This window comes from Chenopodium album, chromosome 4, assembly GCF_948465745.1.
Source record: "Chenopodium album chromosome 4, dcCheAlbu1.1, whole genome shotgun sequence".
In the NCBI taxonomy this organism is placed as follows: domain Eukaryota; kingdom Viridiplantae; phylum Streptophyta; class Magnoliopsida; order Caryophyllales; family Amaranthaceae; genus Chenopodium; species Chenopodium album.
In genome coordinates this window covers 4,691,162-4,706,712 of record NC_137837.1, presented here as the reverse complement: position 1 = coordinate 4,706,712, position 15,551 = coordinate 4,691,162, and the positions used below count along the sequence as shown (strand labels likewise).

The 15,551-nt window shown below is 32.7% G+C and overlaps 1 protein-coding gene across 1 annotated transcript; it reads left to right on the top strand.

Moving 5' to 3' along the window:
* Nucleotides 1-7,229: 7,229 nt before the first annotated feature.
* On the top strand, nucleotides 7,230-14,296 carry LOC145628652 (putative receptor-like protein kinase At5g18500). The gene is made up of 8 exons (XM_081681007.1): nucleotides 7,230-7,741; nucleotides 8,263-8,931; nucleotides 9,052-9,156; nucleotides 9,273-9,395; nucleotides 10,623-10,793; nucleotides 10,955-11,084; nucleotides 11,701-11,913; nucleotides 13,816-14,296. Exons 2-8 carry the CDS (start codon nucleotides 8,282-8,284, stop codon nucleotides 13,948-13,950), a joined length of 1,527 nt encoding a protein of 508 aa, XP_081537133.1. The 5' UTR covers nucleotides 7,230-7,741; nucleotides 8,263-8,281; the 3' UTR covers nucleotides 13,951-14,296.
* Nucleotides 14,297-15,551: the final 1,255 nt, after the last annotated feature.

Below are 15,551 nucleotides of genomic sequence, written 5' to 3'. Positions count from 1 at the left end.
ACCCTCTTCCTGCCCCTATACAAAGGATTTGATTCTTAATTCAAGTAAGATGGCATAGTTTCTCTTAAATCTTAATAAATGACAAGCACTCAAAATAAATTTGAGCAATGCATGCATATGGATTACTAGTTACTACGGAGTACTACTAGTCTATCTATAACTTTATACTAAAGGCGAAATCAGAAATGACACATGTCATCTCCTGGTTAAAAATTTTCCCTCCAAAAGTTTTTTTTTTTTTTTTTTTAATTTTTATTTTTTTAGCCAAAGCTTCTTAGGAAAGTTTTTAATAAAAACCATGCAATAATATTTCATTTCCTATTTGATAAGTACTATTTGTACACATTCAAACAAAGATATTATTTTTTATACAATAATATGCAATAATAATTTGCTATCTATAACTTTGTAATGTAATTCATAGTTATTTTTATTAGTGGTGCATATCTATCTATCTTCTATAACTTTATACTAAAGGCGAAACCAGGAATGACACATGTCATCTCCTGGCTAAAAATTTTCCATCCAAAAGTTTTTTTTTTTTTTTTAATTTTTATTTTTTTAGCCAAATTTTCTTAGGAAAGTTTTTAATAAAAACCATGCAATAATATTTCATTTCCTATTTGATAAGTATATTCTATTTGTACACATTCAAACAAAGATATTATTTTTTATACAATAATATGCAGTAATAATTTGCTATCTATAACTTTGTAATGTAATTCATAGTTATTTTTATTAGTGGTGCATATATTATCTATCTATAATAACTTTATACTAAAGACGAAACCAGGAATGACACATGTCATCTCCTGGTTAAAAATTTTCCCTCCTAAAGTTTTTTTTTTTTTTTTTTTTTTTTATAATTTTTAATTTTTTAGCCAAAGCTTCTTAGGAAAGTTTTTAATAAAAACCATGCAATAATATTTCATTTCCTATTTGATAAGTATATTCTATATTTGTACACATTCAAACAAAGATATTATTTTTTATACAATAATATGCAATAATAATTTGCTATCTATAACTTTGTAATGTAATTCATAGTTATTTTTATTAGTGGTGCATATACTAAAGGCGAAACCAGGAATGACACATGTCATCTTATGGTTAAAAATTTTCCCTCCAAAAGTTTTTTTATTTTTATTTTTATTTTTTTAGCCAAAGCTTCTTAGGAAAGTTTTTAATAAAAACTATGCAATAATATTTCATTTCCTATTTGATAAGTATATTCTATTTGTACACATTCAAACAAAAATATTATTTTTTTATACAATAATATGCAATAATAATTTGCTATCTATAACTTTGTAATGTAATTCATAGTTATTTTTATTAGTGGTGCATATATTATTCTCTCTGTTTTCTTTAATGTGATAAATTTTTTTAATTTTTTTTGTAATTACAGAACTTTCATCCTATTTTACAATTAGGTATAATTTTTTATAATTAAATAATAGTGTTAAACTAATGATAAGTATTAAGTATTAAAAATTACCGTGCATGGCACGGGTTTTAACCTAGTTACTAGCTAAATCTTAATCAAAAGCATGCATTGATGCATTATGCATATGGATTACTAGTTACTACGGAGTACGGAGTACTACTTAGATAGACATGTGGTACTGCTAGTACACGAATGTCATTGACAATAAATTTGACATGATATTCTTACTATATTATTTAACCAAATGTACGATCCTAATTAATTGTATGACATTAATAATTAATAATATAATTATACAAAATCATATGTATAATTAACTACTAATATAGTTTATATATACGGAGTATAGATATTAAGTTTCAAGTTATTATTAATTCTGCTAGATTAGGCTTTAACTCAACATCGTCCTTTCTAATCACTGAAGAGGAGAGATAAGACCCAGCTTAATCTTACGTTGATCTTGATTTATGAAATGGATTATTGTGAAAATTAAATGTACATTACCGACAGTAGATAAGCTAATTTCTTCCACTTGTGTCATTTTCCCCCTTAATTAGTGGCATCTTTTTTTTTTTTTTTTTTTTTTTTTGTTAAATTAAAATATTTGTGGACCATTTTGACTTAAGTCTTAGCTTGTTTAATTTAATGTTTAGTTGTATGTTTACCTCATTTTTCACTTATTTAAAAAAAAAAATAAGTTTGAAAATTTCAAATGTTCCAAATGGATTATTAAGGGTTAATTGAGTTCCATATCACAACTATAAAGTTTTAATGAACTAATAATAAGTTTAAATTAGTGAAAATATGATTATTAGAACGAATGCATCTTAATAGATCGTGAGATCCGATTAACTGATTGAATTTGGATTCCGACTTGTATATTATTAACCAAAAATAGAATAGAGAATTAGAGAGCAACAAGAGTTATGTCATAATTAGTTGAAATATTTCATTCAAATAACAACCATATTGTTTATACAAATTAAAAAGTCAAAAAACTAGTGGAGGAAAACTTTAATTTTGCTTTAGATATGCTCTCAAGCAAAGCTTTGAACCAAACACAAAACCGCACTTCTGCAACGAATTGAATTGACATTCCTAGCTTAGTATTCAACTCCATGCATCTCTTCGACGTGACCAGCCGCACTTTAAATTGATTTCATAAATTCATGAAATATATGACAACAATTTATTTGTCCTCTAATAGTAAATGTGCACGTACCATTAAAGTGGTATGAGCAACCCAAATTTTATTGATGACATTTCATTACTAAGTAATTTAAATCCCTTTCCTTAAAAAAAAAAATAAAAAAAAATAAAGTAATTTAAATTCCTCATTTAAAAATAAAATATTAAAAAAATCGTTTTTAAAAAATATATACATTAACATATATTTCGTATTTGATAATATTTTATTTTTACGAATTAGTGTATAGATAGATAAAGTCAAATTTAACCTTACATTATTAAAATTGTATACATTACTATTATTCAATTCATACTATATAATCAAATTAAATGAACTAAGGGCCTATTCTCTTCAGCTTAATTTCAGTTCATTTCAGTGAACTAAAGGCTATCGGCCTATTCTCTTTAGCTTAATTTCAATTCAATTCAGTGAACAACTAAGGGATGCCTATTATCTTCAGATTAAATTCAGTTCAGTTCAGCTCCCAATTTCCCTCTCTCATAAATAATTCATTTCAGCTCTATTCAGTTCAGTTTAGTTTAGTTTAGTTCAATTTAGCTCCAATCAGTTCTCAGTCAGTCAGTCTAGTTCAGCTCGATTCAGTTTAGTAAATCTGAATAGGCCCTAAGTATAACCTTACACTATTAAAATCATACTTTCATTCTTCGTGAAAAATCTTCCCATCAAATTTGGCGCACATACTAACATTACTAAGGAATTTACTTTGCATATATTGAGAAACAACAATATTATAAATCAAACCGATCACATTCAAGGGTTTGATACGGCACCTAAGAACGAATTGTCACACGTCCTAGAGTGGCGAACATTGGCTTGTGAGTTGTGAACTTGTGATACCAATCTCGTGAACATTCCTAGTATTATCACCACACATGCATATATGCTTAACACATCATGCCCATAATTTGGTGCCTCTACGAATACTATAATAGGAGCAACAACCTTACCATATAAAGAAGTATGCATGTTTCGTACACCAAGTGGTTGGGAATTAGGACTGCATAAACTGAGGTATATATATTATTCGAATGAAGTATGAATGTCCTTAAATTAGTGTAAGAACAGATAAAATTATATTTTACTGCAAAGCATATACTCCACTAGTTGAGAGTAGTTAGTGGAGTAATGTCAGAAATTATACTCCCTAAATAGGATTACTATATTAAGTAGGGATAATTAATTAATTAATTAATTATTTTGCATGACTTTTTTCACGTCCCACTAGTTTGATACCCACAAGAATGACATGCCTCATTTTATTGCTTTTTAGGCGTCACGGGGGCATATTCCATTCCATGTATACACAAGGCCATAAGTCCATAACGGCCATTAAGAGTAAAATTTAAGTAATTTAATTATTTGTATTTTGTAACACTAGCTTAGTAGCTTGTAGATGCTGTTAAGTAGATAGGATAATATATTATGTTATCATAAAATAGTATTATGGGAAAAAGATTTCGATGAAAGCTGCACTAATCGCCGCCAGAAAAATGGGTCACGATGGTTGCGAACTTGCGATTGTCTGGTGTATTTTAATACTGTTTATAATTTATTTTGGGAATTTCCAAAAAAAAAATAAATAAATAAATAATTGGGAGTTTTTAACAATAAGTCTTTTAAAAAGCGCATTATTAAAAAATTTCTAATTCAATAAAAAAAGAACGATTTTGGTGTTCTATAACCCTAAACCTTAAACCTAACCCTAACCCTGGCCTAACTAAACCTTGAATTAGCATTAGACCATTAACTTAAAGTAAATCCTAAACCCTTTACTGACCTAGTCACAAATTTTTTTTTTTTTTTATTTTTTTTTTTTTTATAAGGGGTGTATGATAAGTGATCGGAGTCCATTATGGTTTATTTTAACAATTCTCGAAATAATTATGTTTGTGAAGAATTTTGCTATTATTTTGTAAATTTTGAAGTTTCATTGAGTTTGTTAGAACCTACATTATCCTATAGGCTTTAGGGGTTTCAGTTAGGATCTTTATTTATTTGTTTGATTTGGTTATGTTAGGATAAACTTAGTAGTTGGTTATAAATATAATTGTTAATTTGTGAAACAAAATGAATAAGATTTATAATTAAGAAATATTATCTTATTATGAGATAAATTAGGATTTAAATTTTTAGTTAATTTTACTCAGGATTATGATTCTTAATTTTACATCTCGTCTAATCTTTGTACGAATTTTCATTGTATGTAAAAATATGGGTACATATCAATTAAGGGTCTGTTCTTTTCAGATTATTTTAAATTCAGTTCAGTTCTAATAAGTTAAGTTCAGTTTTTAATTTCCTTCTCTCATAAAATATTCAGTACAGTTCAACCCAATTCACTCAATCAGAACAGACCATAAGTTTTTAAGAGCGTGTTTTTTTGAAAGGCGGAGTTGGCTTTTAGTTTGTCCGATCACCCACACTTGGCTGATGCTTAGTGTTCCCCTACTAGTTTAATTTTATCAAGATGAATGGGTACCACTGCCAAAATCGCGTACAACTAAGTCTACTAGTACTAGTGCCAACAAGACACTTTTGAGCTGTTATTATATGCCAGTTGGACATCCTATCCACTTGTACTAGTCACTAGCTTTGTCATTAGTCTTAATTACTAATTTTAGTTATCCTGCACAATTAATTAGGTTTCTAATAACCCAGGCTTCATAGCTTAATATTTTTTCTTGTACTTGTTATTCATGTTTTGAAACAATTATCTATTCGAATTTTATTTTACACGGAGTATGAAGATACATGTGTTTATATGTACTCTATACAATAACATTACATTTTCTTTTATAATTACTGGAAAAAAAAACAACAGGCCAACTTGGAATAATTTGATAGTGCATCACCATAAACACCGCAAATGATATTTATACTATATTGTATAATTACCATTTATATTAAATAAAATATGAATTCATGAGGTACTCGACCTTTCAATAAGCAAAAAAATAAGTTATTTTTGATTGCATGACAATTATCAACCAATATTGTAATCGATCTTCGTTGTCACACGTAATTTTATAATTAACAGGGCACATATAATTGTCCCTTTTTCATGGGAAGTAAGTAAAGGAGGATGCAAGACGAAGCTGTTAACGAGAAGATTATATAGACTAAAGAGTAAGAAAAGATACGTCCACAATTTTCCATCAAAGTAGTGACGCTATTTGGCGTAAATTTCATAAGTATACGTATACCTTTCAATTGCTTGCATCACTCGATAGACTAGAATACTAAATTAGTGATTAATTAGATTGAATTGTCACCTTTAATTTGTTCTTTTTAATGGAATTTGGAAGCTCAAGATTTATAAAATAATTTCACTTTTTTGCCTTTTTAATTTTGCCGCTCTTACGAGTCATCTTGGTAATTATTTAAATTAATGGTGTGTTAGACTAATAGAGCACTAAACATCATTATCATCATTAAAGTTTGATTTATATGACGTTTGACCGACAATGTTGTAATGGCATAAGCTCCCCACACTGTTTTTACTGCCTCTGTAAAGTGTAAAGGGCCGTAATATAAATATCAATGAAATTTTCATCCAAAAAAAAAAAAAAAAGGAGAAATGTGGTGTTAAAAGATTTGGTCAAATTGCGTTAGCTTAACACTTGTCAAATTAATTGGTGCATGGTCAATGTACCATGTTTAACTTAATAATACAAGTACTTACTCGTCATTCATCAACAAAAACATGGAGTATGAAAAGGCAATTTTGATCCAAAAATAGCAATTACGGTGTATGAGTCAAACTGTCAAAGCAGAGGGTTTTGGAAAATTCTTGAGAAATTTATACTCGTAGTTGCATGCTGTTCACATTCTTATAATTACTATTTTCATAGAGAAATAAATGTTTTATAACCGATTTGAATCAGAAAAATAATCGGGTTGTACTTAGATGTATAAAAAGGGTCCAACTTGGTTAGATACGGCTAGGCATTAGACCAACTTTGTCGATTATGTCAAGATTGTGTCCAATCCATTACACGATGAGTCTTCAATTTTAAATTTTCTACCTTCATTCTGATTTTGTTAGATAGTTTGATGAACAAACCCCGTTATAGACAAGTTATTAGGATAACCACTATATTTTGTAAGTATGGTGCAACACTATCAATGCTTTTTGTACTTCCTCTCTTCCATTTATTCAAATTGAATGACCATAGATCATCCTCAATTGATTATACTTTGCGTACTTAGGTTAAAATTTATTAACCACCTCAAAGCCTTAAATCACTCAACTCACCCCGATTTACCACCTTCATGTAAAACAACATTTTCGACTTTCCTAACCCAACACATTATCTCTTTTACCAGGGTAAAAACCGAACACACACACGAACACAAGTACACAACCAAAGATTCAATTAGAGCATAGACCCTTGAATTTCCAAACCTCCTACAATGAATTAACACAATGACTTAAATAATGAATTAGGACGATAATCAGTCACATTCCAAAAGAAGCAAAAGCAAAAACCAAAAGAAAAATCCCAAAGAATACCTTCAAATCCAATCTCAATACTTCGCTTTTACTGTTTGTGACCCCAAATTTTTGTCTCATCACCTACCACTGATAACTCCACACCCACCACTCTCTCTCCTCTTTCTCTCTCTCCTCTTTCTCTCTCCTTCACACAACCATTTTTCACAGATATACTCTCACTTCCCTTTAATTTTCATTTTAATTTGTATTTTCCCATGTTCCTGTTCTTCCCACCTGAAAAATACCACCTTTCTTGTTGCCATTTCTGGGATTTTAGGGTTTTTACTGTTGATTATTTTTCCCAACTAGTGTGGTGGGAGAAAGCTCCATTTCAGCTTAGATTTAATCAATCTTTGCATTTTCTGTCATACCCAGAAATTATTTTCAATAATATATAATAAATTTAACCTTCACTTTTGTTAAGTAAGGGGTTTCTGAAAGTTCATTCAGTTTTGTATGAAGGTACTGTAATTTTAATGGTTGCCCCACTTCATGGGCTTTGCAGAATTTCTTGTTCGAGATCCAAGTTGGATTTTTTTTGGTGTGATTAATTGGGTTTTGTGATCTTAATTTCACATTTCAATCTCAGGTAATCAAGCAATTTAACTCTTTATTGAAGTTTATTTAGCTTTGCTAATTTTTAATCTTTATGGTGTGTTATTATAGTTCATGTGTGAGGCTGGAAGTTTAATGGGTTTGTTTTACCTGCATTTGGATTACTAATTTTGGTAATTGACGGGGTTGCAATTTATAGTAGTAGTATAGTTTTATTTATTAATTAGCAATTTTAGCATGTCCAAGCAGTATTTGATTGCTCACTTCATTCTTGGTTTACTGTGCTTCTGGATGTAAGGCTGAAAATTGAATGTGAGTAAATATATGTTCAAGGGTTTTGATATCCGTATTATGAAGTAGGAACTCGTAAGGGCTAGATATATGCATTAAATACATTTCCGAAGATAGTTAATTTCAAAATAGCTTGTATGTTTGTTGTTGCTACTGAGTAATATACTATTGGTTGTTGCTGATGAAATTAATGATTGGCATTTGTTTGGAGCATGGATTCTAAGTATTTGGATTTGCTTTCCTGAACTCCTGAATTGTTATTAGGTACTTTTGCTTCTGGAAAATGGGTGATCTTAATGCTCAGTTATCTAAAAAGGTTTTATTCGGCTTAAAGGTCTGGGAAGTAATTGGGATTGTTATTGGACTGTTCATCATTATTATAATTGCCCTCATACCTCTATGCCTTCGCAAGAAAGCTAGGAGAGCTAAAGGAAATATACCCGTCACTCAAATCCCTTCGGTATCCAAAGAAATTAAAGAAATTCGGGTAGAGCACATAGCAACGAATGCATATGTTCCTAATGAAGGGAACTTTATGACACTCAAAGACAAATTCAGTGACAGGGAATCTGATAAGGTGGCCGTCCATGGAGATTCGGGGAAAATGAGAAATGGAGATGTTAGCAGCCAGTCGGGATCATTTCATCGTTTGGAAACAGGTGGTTCCATATCAGGGGATGAAGGGGGCTCTGGGTCATATCTTATGTACAAACCATCTTCCTCTCATCCGATCACAGCTCCTTCCCCACTTTGTGGTCTGCCTGAATTTTCGCATCTGGGTTGGGGTCACTGGTTTACGTTAAGGGATCTTGAGGTTGCAACAAACAGATTTGCAAAGGAAAATGTCATTGGTGAAGGTGGATATGGAATAGTATACAAAGGATGCTTGGTCAACGGTACCCCTGTAGCTATAAAGAGGATTCTTAATAACCTGTGAGTCAGGAAGTGATCTTATTGTTTATTTCTCAAGCTCATTAGACCATGCAATTTTCCATGTGTATATATGAAGAGTTTTCTAGTTCAAGTTACTGAATTTTTTATTTTATTTTTTAGAGGCCAAGCTGAGAAGGAATTTAGAGTTGAAGTGGAAGCCATTGGTCACGTCCGTCATAAGAATTTAGTTAGACTGTTGGGTTATTGTGTTGAAGGAACTCACAGGTACTTCCCTGGTTTCAAAATAATTGTGTAACATGGATTTGGTCTAGCCATATCATAGTTGATTTGTATATTTCAAAAACCACAAATATCTGACATCATCCTCTTATGAGTTTCAGGATGTTAGTGTACGAGTATGTTAATAATGGCAACTTAGAGCAATGGCTTCATGGTGCCATGCGTCAACATGGGTATCTGACTTGGGAGGCCCGGATGAAAGTGCTGCTTGGCACAGCAAAAGCGTAAGTGGATCAAAGTTTGAAATTTGGAATTGGCTTGATGATTAAAAAATATATATTGCTTATCTGCTCGTAATTTTCCCTGGTTGGAAATTAAGTCATTTATAAGGAAAAAAACTCCTGGTCTCACTAGACCTAATTTAATTTACTACTTAGCCACACAAATTGTAGCATATTTGTATATGTAGGGTAATGCCTGCCAATGGTAAGAATATTTGTTGGCAGAGCTGCTATGGATATGTGTGGCAAATCAATGGATTAGAATTACAAAAGGTGCGAAACCACCATCTAATGGTGGGTGTACTTACTCCCCCTTGTTTTCCCCCCTCCCTCATCCTATGGTCTTCCCCCCTTTTTTATTTTCTTGTCAGCTGCCAGGTTTGATAGTGGCCTGCAAACATCCCCCGTCTTCCACTTTTGGCCGGTCTCAATAATGACTACCATATTCCATTACTGACCTCCTCTTCCCTCTAATGTTTTCTAATTCACTTTCCTTCCTAAAGGGCCCTAACCATCATTTGTGATACTGCTACTCCTTTTTGCAATTGTGAGTCTACCTCTTCTAGCAGTTACCTACTTTATGCCACTCCCCCTAATGTCTTCTAATTTCTTTTTTTAAGGCGATTAAACCATCATTTGTGATTTTGCTAAACCTATTGCAATTTTGAGTACCTTTTCTAGCAGTTATCTACTTCTATGCTAGTATGCAATATTGTGGTTTGGTGTGTTTAATTCTTTCAAATCTTATGGTGACTCGATAACTTTCCATTTTATGGGTTAAATTTTCCCTTTTGATTTTCTTGATCAATGCTTTTTAGCGAGTACTTCAAGCATCTGTAAGTAGTATTTCTGTGAAGCAATTATCAATGGTGAAGCTACGTGTTTGGCATTTATAATCCCCCCCCCCCCCCCCCCCCCCCCATATGAATATAGCATCCTAGAAGAAGTATAATATAAAGTAGATTAAACAATGGAGACTGGTGGGGAGAGCAGATCCCTGGTAGAGGTTTGGAGGAGGAAGGAGGGTGGGGAAAAATTTGGATGAGTGGGATAGGACTCATAGGAGTAGAGGAGAGGTATCATTGGGTTGTTGCTAGTTTGCTACAATCTGATTTTATACTCATATTAACTGGTGATTGATTGGATAGTACTATTGTTTTATATCATGTGGGCCTCTGTAATGCTTTGAACTGCAGATTTACTGTTTGAAATGTTTTTCTTTTTTTGCAGTCTTGCCTATTTGCATGAGGCAATTGAGCCAAAAGTTGTACATCGAGATATCAAGTCGAGCAATATTTTAATTGATGTAGATTTCAATGCAAAGGTGTCTGATTTTGGCCTTGCTAAACTTCTTGGTGCTGGGAAGAGTCATGTAACAACTCGAGTTATGGGAACATTTGGGTATGGTGCTTATACATTGTTGACTTTGTTTCTATACTTATATGTCCTGTATCCTGACTTCAAATGACTACTATTAGCTGTGCATTCTTGTTTTATTCTATTGCCAACTGTTAGAAAGATGCTTGACAATTAATCTGATCTCCATTGCTCTTCATCTTCAGATATGTGGCACCTGAGTACGCAAACACTGGACTTTTGAACGAGAAGAGTGATGTCTACAGCTTTGGGGTCTTGGTCTTGGAGGCAATTACCGGAAGAGATCCTGTGGATTATGGGCGTCCACAGCAGGAGGTGTGTAAAACTGTGTGATTTTATTTTTTATTTTTCATTTTTATTTTTTAAAATGTACTCTCTGTTGCAGTTGCTGCTTTAACTTCTGTTGGATGAACTCACTAATACGAAGTATTTGCACAGTAATTTTGATAGGTGCTTTTGGTGTTTTCATTATTGCCAATTTCTGTTTGGGAATTTGGTCAATTTCTTGTTGCCTTTAAGAATTATCAGTTACTACGTTACCTGTGTTTCAAAAAAAAAAAAAAAGGTTACTACGTTACCTGTTGATACGTGGTAATTCTGTAGAGCCAAACTTCCTATGATAGTGAAAGTATCGAAACATGCCACCTTATGTCTTTAGTTGAATTATTTCTTGCATTGTAGCTTCACTTAATGATCTAATTGTTTCTAGGTTGGTCGTCTATGAGCTATCAAGTGGCCTTGCATTTTTTAATATTGGAAGGCACTTGTTTAGTGCTACTAGTGAACTGTCATAATTCAGCCAAAAGCAGAATTTTGTTGTTGCTCAAATTAACAAATTAACATACTCTCTTATACTAACAATGTTTTTGCAAGTTTAATTAATGGTGTCAGGTGATAATTTAGATGGACTGACATGCCATGATGGTTGCAGGTAAATTTGGTTGATTGGCTTAAAATGATGGTGGGAAGCCGGCGGTCTGAGGAAGTTGTGGACCCAAATATTGAAGCAAAGCCGTCAACAAGGGCACTGAAGCGTGCTCTGCTCACTGCGCTGAGGTGCGTTGATCCAGACTCCGACAAGAGACCCAAGATGGGCCAAGTTGTTCGTATGCTTGAATCAGAGGAGTATCCCATACCTAGAGAGGTTAGTTATGGCCAATTCCACCTTAATGTGGTTCTTAAAGTTACATGCACCCTCGACTTTTTTGTGTGTAATTAATGACTTGAAATTGTGTGTTCATAAGTATAAAGACATTTTGCTCTGTACTGCACAGTTCTCCTTAGGTTTTTACTTGTTTTGGTGCTGTGGTGCATTCTACAAACAGCTTTCCAAATCTTTTCATGTTGCTTCAAAAGTCAAAACCATTGGGGTGTCATCTGATGATATGAATTTTTTGGCAGCTTCCAGCATCTGTTCTAGCTCCTTCCTCCCCCATCCCCTCCCATTAAAATAAAGAAGATAATAAAGAAAAACTAAAGCAACTTGTATAGAAATTCTCATCACTAGTAGAGTTGTAAGCCTGACTCAAGAACAACCTGACCAAACCCAAAGTAACCTAAATCCTGATCCACATGAATACACTGACTCCTCATGGTCGTAATGATCCTACCTCCTTAGGGCTCTCTCATTACAAAAAAGAGAGTTGTTATGTTTATTAATGCCTTGCATATGTTTGTGCTGTTTGAGCGAATATATTCCATTTGTTGTTGCTACTTGATTGAACATGAATATGCTTCTATACTCTGAAACACCTTTACATTTTAAAGGTTTAATTCAACATATGAAGTAGTTTGCACATATTGTTTGGAATTATGGAGTATGTTAAACCTGATCTTGCCAAACCTTATTTATTGCACTACTGAGTTAATATATCTTTGCCAATGAGTAATTGATAATTCTGAGTTGTTTGTTGTCTCCTTAAGTCGACCACAGTTGATTTTGATAAACGTAGGAAGTTCTTTTTGCTACCTCTTGTGATTCCAGTCTGCTCTATCATCTGTATGATTAATTAAGTTCTTGGCTGCAGTAATTGCAATTTCTTCTATTTATGTCTGTCACCCCAGTCTTGTTACACTTAACAGTGATATTTAGCTCTTCAATACTCTCAGTTTCTTTAATTACATAGTATGCATGTAGTCTTTAATTCTCATGTTTTGCTCATGGTGCAACCTTTTCTTGTGCCATTTTGGACCAATGGTGACCCTTCCTTCGTCCACTAACACATGCTCATTGGTTTTTTTTTTCTTTCTTTGTATTAGCTTTTTGATGTACTTTGTTTAAATTTAACTTTTACTTCTATTGCCTCCTTTGTTGGCTTCTTGTTGAAATTAAGGCCCTTTTTTTTTATAATTTTTTTTTTTTTTTTATTGGAATCTGGCACTCCCTGTATGGCTCAATCTTGATTTCTTATTTATTTAGACTAGTTCATGGAAATTGAAGTTTAAATTAGAGGCATTAAGTTAGTAAAGTTCATACAAGGGCTACGAAGTTCATTTACTGCCATATAGGTTTAGGTAAGTTAAGATTAGCTAAGCTGTCAAAAAGAAAAAATGGTAAGTGCAGACATGGATAATTCAAGTGAAAGAATAAATCTTTACACATGACTTCTGGATTTCATATATGAAATCATTATTAGCTGGGTCACCCGTACCCAATCAGAAAAAAGCTGTGGTACTTTCTAGAATGCCATTGGAAATTGATAGAATTTTGCAAAATCTTAAACTAAAGTTTTAGTTTGACTAAGTTAGTTCTGGGCTGATAAGTTCAATACAGTTCAAGGCTAATAATTTAATTTTAGACTACAGGGCACGAATGAGATCAGTTTGAATAAGATCAGTTTTAGGGCCACTAATTTGTGTTCAGGACTAATAAGTTCAAGTCGGTTCAAATAGTTCAGGATTTTATTTGAAAAGAACATGGCTTACTATCAGATGATTTAGTATATGGAGTGTTGGAGTAGAATGATTGCCATGACTCATAACAACATAAACTTTCTTCGTTCTTTTTCCTACCACATGTTTTAAGGTACTTTCTACTGCATTCCAGGATCGCAGACACAGAAGGGCTCGGGCAAATAGTGCAGAGATTGAATCCTCCCAGAGGGATTTATCGGACACAGACAAAAGTGATAATCCAGACTCGAAGTCAGATGGAAGAAGGCTCCCACGAGCATCAGGTTAAACTTGCATGCTATTCATGTAAGAGGATCATGATGGCCTGATTCCTGTGATTTTGTCATTCAGATGCTTACGGCCAACAACCGGCACTGCCATATATATAATTTTTTCTTCTGTTTCTTCTTATCTCGAGCGCTGGTGGAGGGGGAGTTCTACTGTAGAAGTCTGTCTATTTTTTTGGTTTGTATCATTTTTTCCCCTTGGCTTCTTAATTTTTCTTCCCTTTTTGTTAGTATTAGGTAGACATATTAATTTGTGTATGAAAGTGGTACGGCGAGAAGTTATGAACTCTTTTTTTTTTTGTTATAATTTAGAGAGAGAGAGAGAGAGAGAGAGAGAGAGAGAGGGGGGGGGGGGGTTGGGAGGGGTTGTACAGAAGTACAGTCATTCTAAGCAATTCAAATTTGTTTTATGTACTGTGCTTGTGCATTTTTTTTCCTTTGTGATATGAATATGATAGTACTCGAATATCGTAATAGATACGATTGCATCAGTAGTGATAAACTGATGGTGTCAAGCCAAGAAATGAGTGATCATAATCCAATCTGCTATCTTATTTTATCCGCATTCTTAAATGTTAATAAATCTCCTCTATGTTCAAGGGATGTTATTTGGCAAATTCAGATTATCTGAGAAAAAGGACTTGTCATTGGTGATACTTAAATCTCCTCTATCTTAGGCGTGTCGAACACTCGAACCTTTCAATTTATATGAAACCCTCCTCTTTAAAATGAGATTACTAGTAGATCACAATTTTAGCATGTTATTATTAATTAAGAAAGAATTGCAATTGACAATAATGTAAACAAGATTATGTGGGTCAAAAAAAAAAAAAACAAGATTTTGAGATCAAAGGAGAATGTTGTCTTAGTTGTCGTCAATATGGCGATACTTTACGTATTTTGCAAGGGGTTAGAAACAAACCTCTATCATAGATTCATAGTAGGTGTGAAATAATTTTAGCCAGTAGGTCAAACTTGATTCGAAGTATTATAAATAATCAAATGATACTAGTTCTAGTAGTGTGGAACCAATCCAATTAAGAGCTATTTTAGGATGGAGATTCTCTTATCGTTCCTAAACTCCCTTGAATTTATGTTCGTTAATTTGGGGTCGAGTTAATCTATATGAGCGCGCCCAAAATATAAAAACACAACTGATGCCCATATCTCAATTTCTAAGGCAGCAAGCCCAACACCACTTCGGAGAAGCACAATTAACACCAGCACAAAATCTCAGATTTCGCTTGAGCTTCATTGTGATGTTGAAGACTTGAAGAAGCATATGATTCTTAATAATCGGTAATCAACATTCATCAGAAACTAAATTATATACTTTTTTTTTTTTTTGAATAGAACTCAATTATAAACTTAATTAAAAGTTTTCATTGATAATCAAATTTCATTTCTAATTCCTGCATTTTTTTTTTTGAATTACAGGCGGAATATCATTTAGCAGTTTCAACAAGGTTGTGGGTCAATCAAATTTCAAAATTTGCAGGCACATTTTACAATTCCTTACTTCAATTTAGCTTAATCTCAATTTCTTTAATTTTCATGATTAAATTTGCTGTTCAAATTAATGTAATTGTTTTATGAGTTGGGT

What these genes read in the sequence shown, in the direction of transcription:
- LOC145628652 (XM_081681007.1), top strand. Translation starts at nt 8,282, where the DNA reads ATGGGTGATCTTAATGCTCAGTTATCTAAAAAGGTTTTATTCGGCTTA. An exon ending in TGTGTTGAAGGAACTCACAG is followed by an intron (nt 9,157 to 9,272) that starts GTACTTCCCTGG and finishes TATGAGTTTCAG; the next exon opens with GATGTTAGTGTACGAGTATG. An exon ending in ATGGGCGTCCACAGCAGGAG is followed by an intron (nt 11,085 to 11,700) that starts GTGTGTAAAACT and finishes TGATGGTTGCAG; the next exon opens with GTAAATTTGGTTGATTGGCT.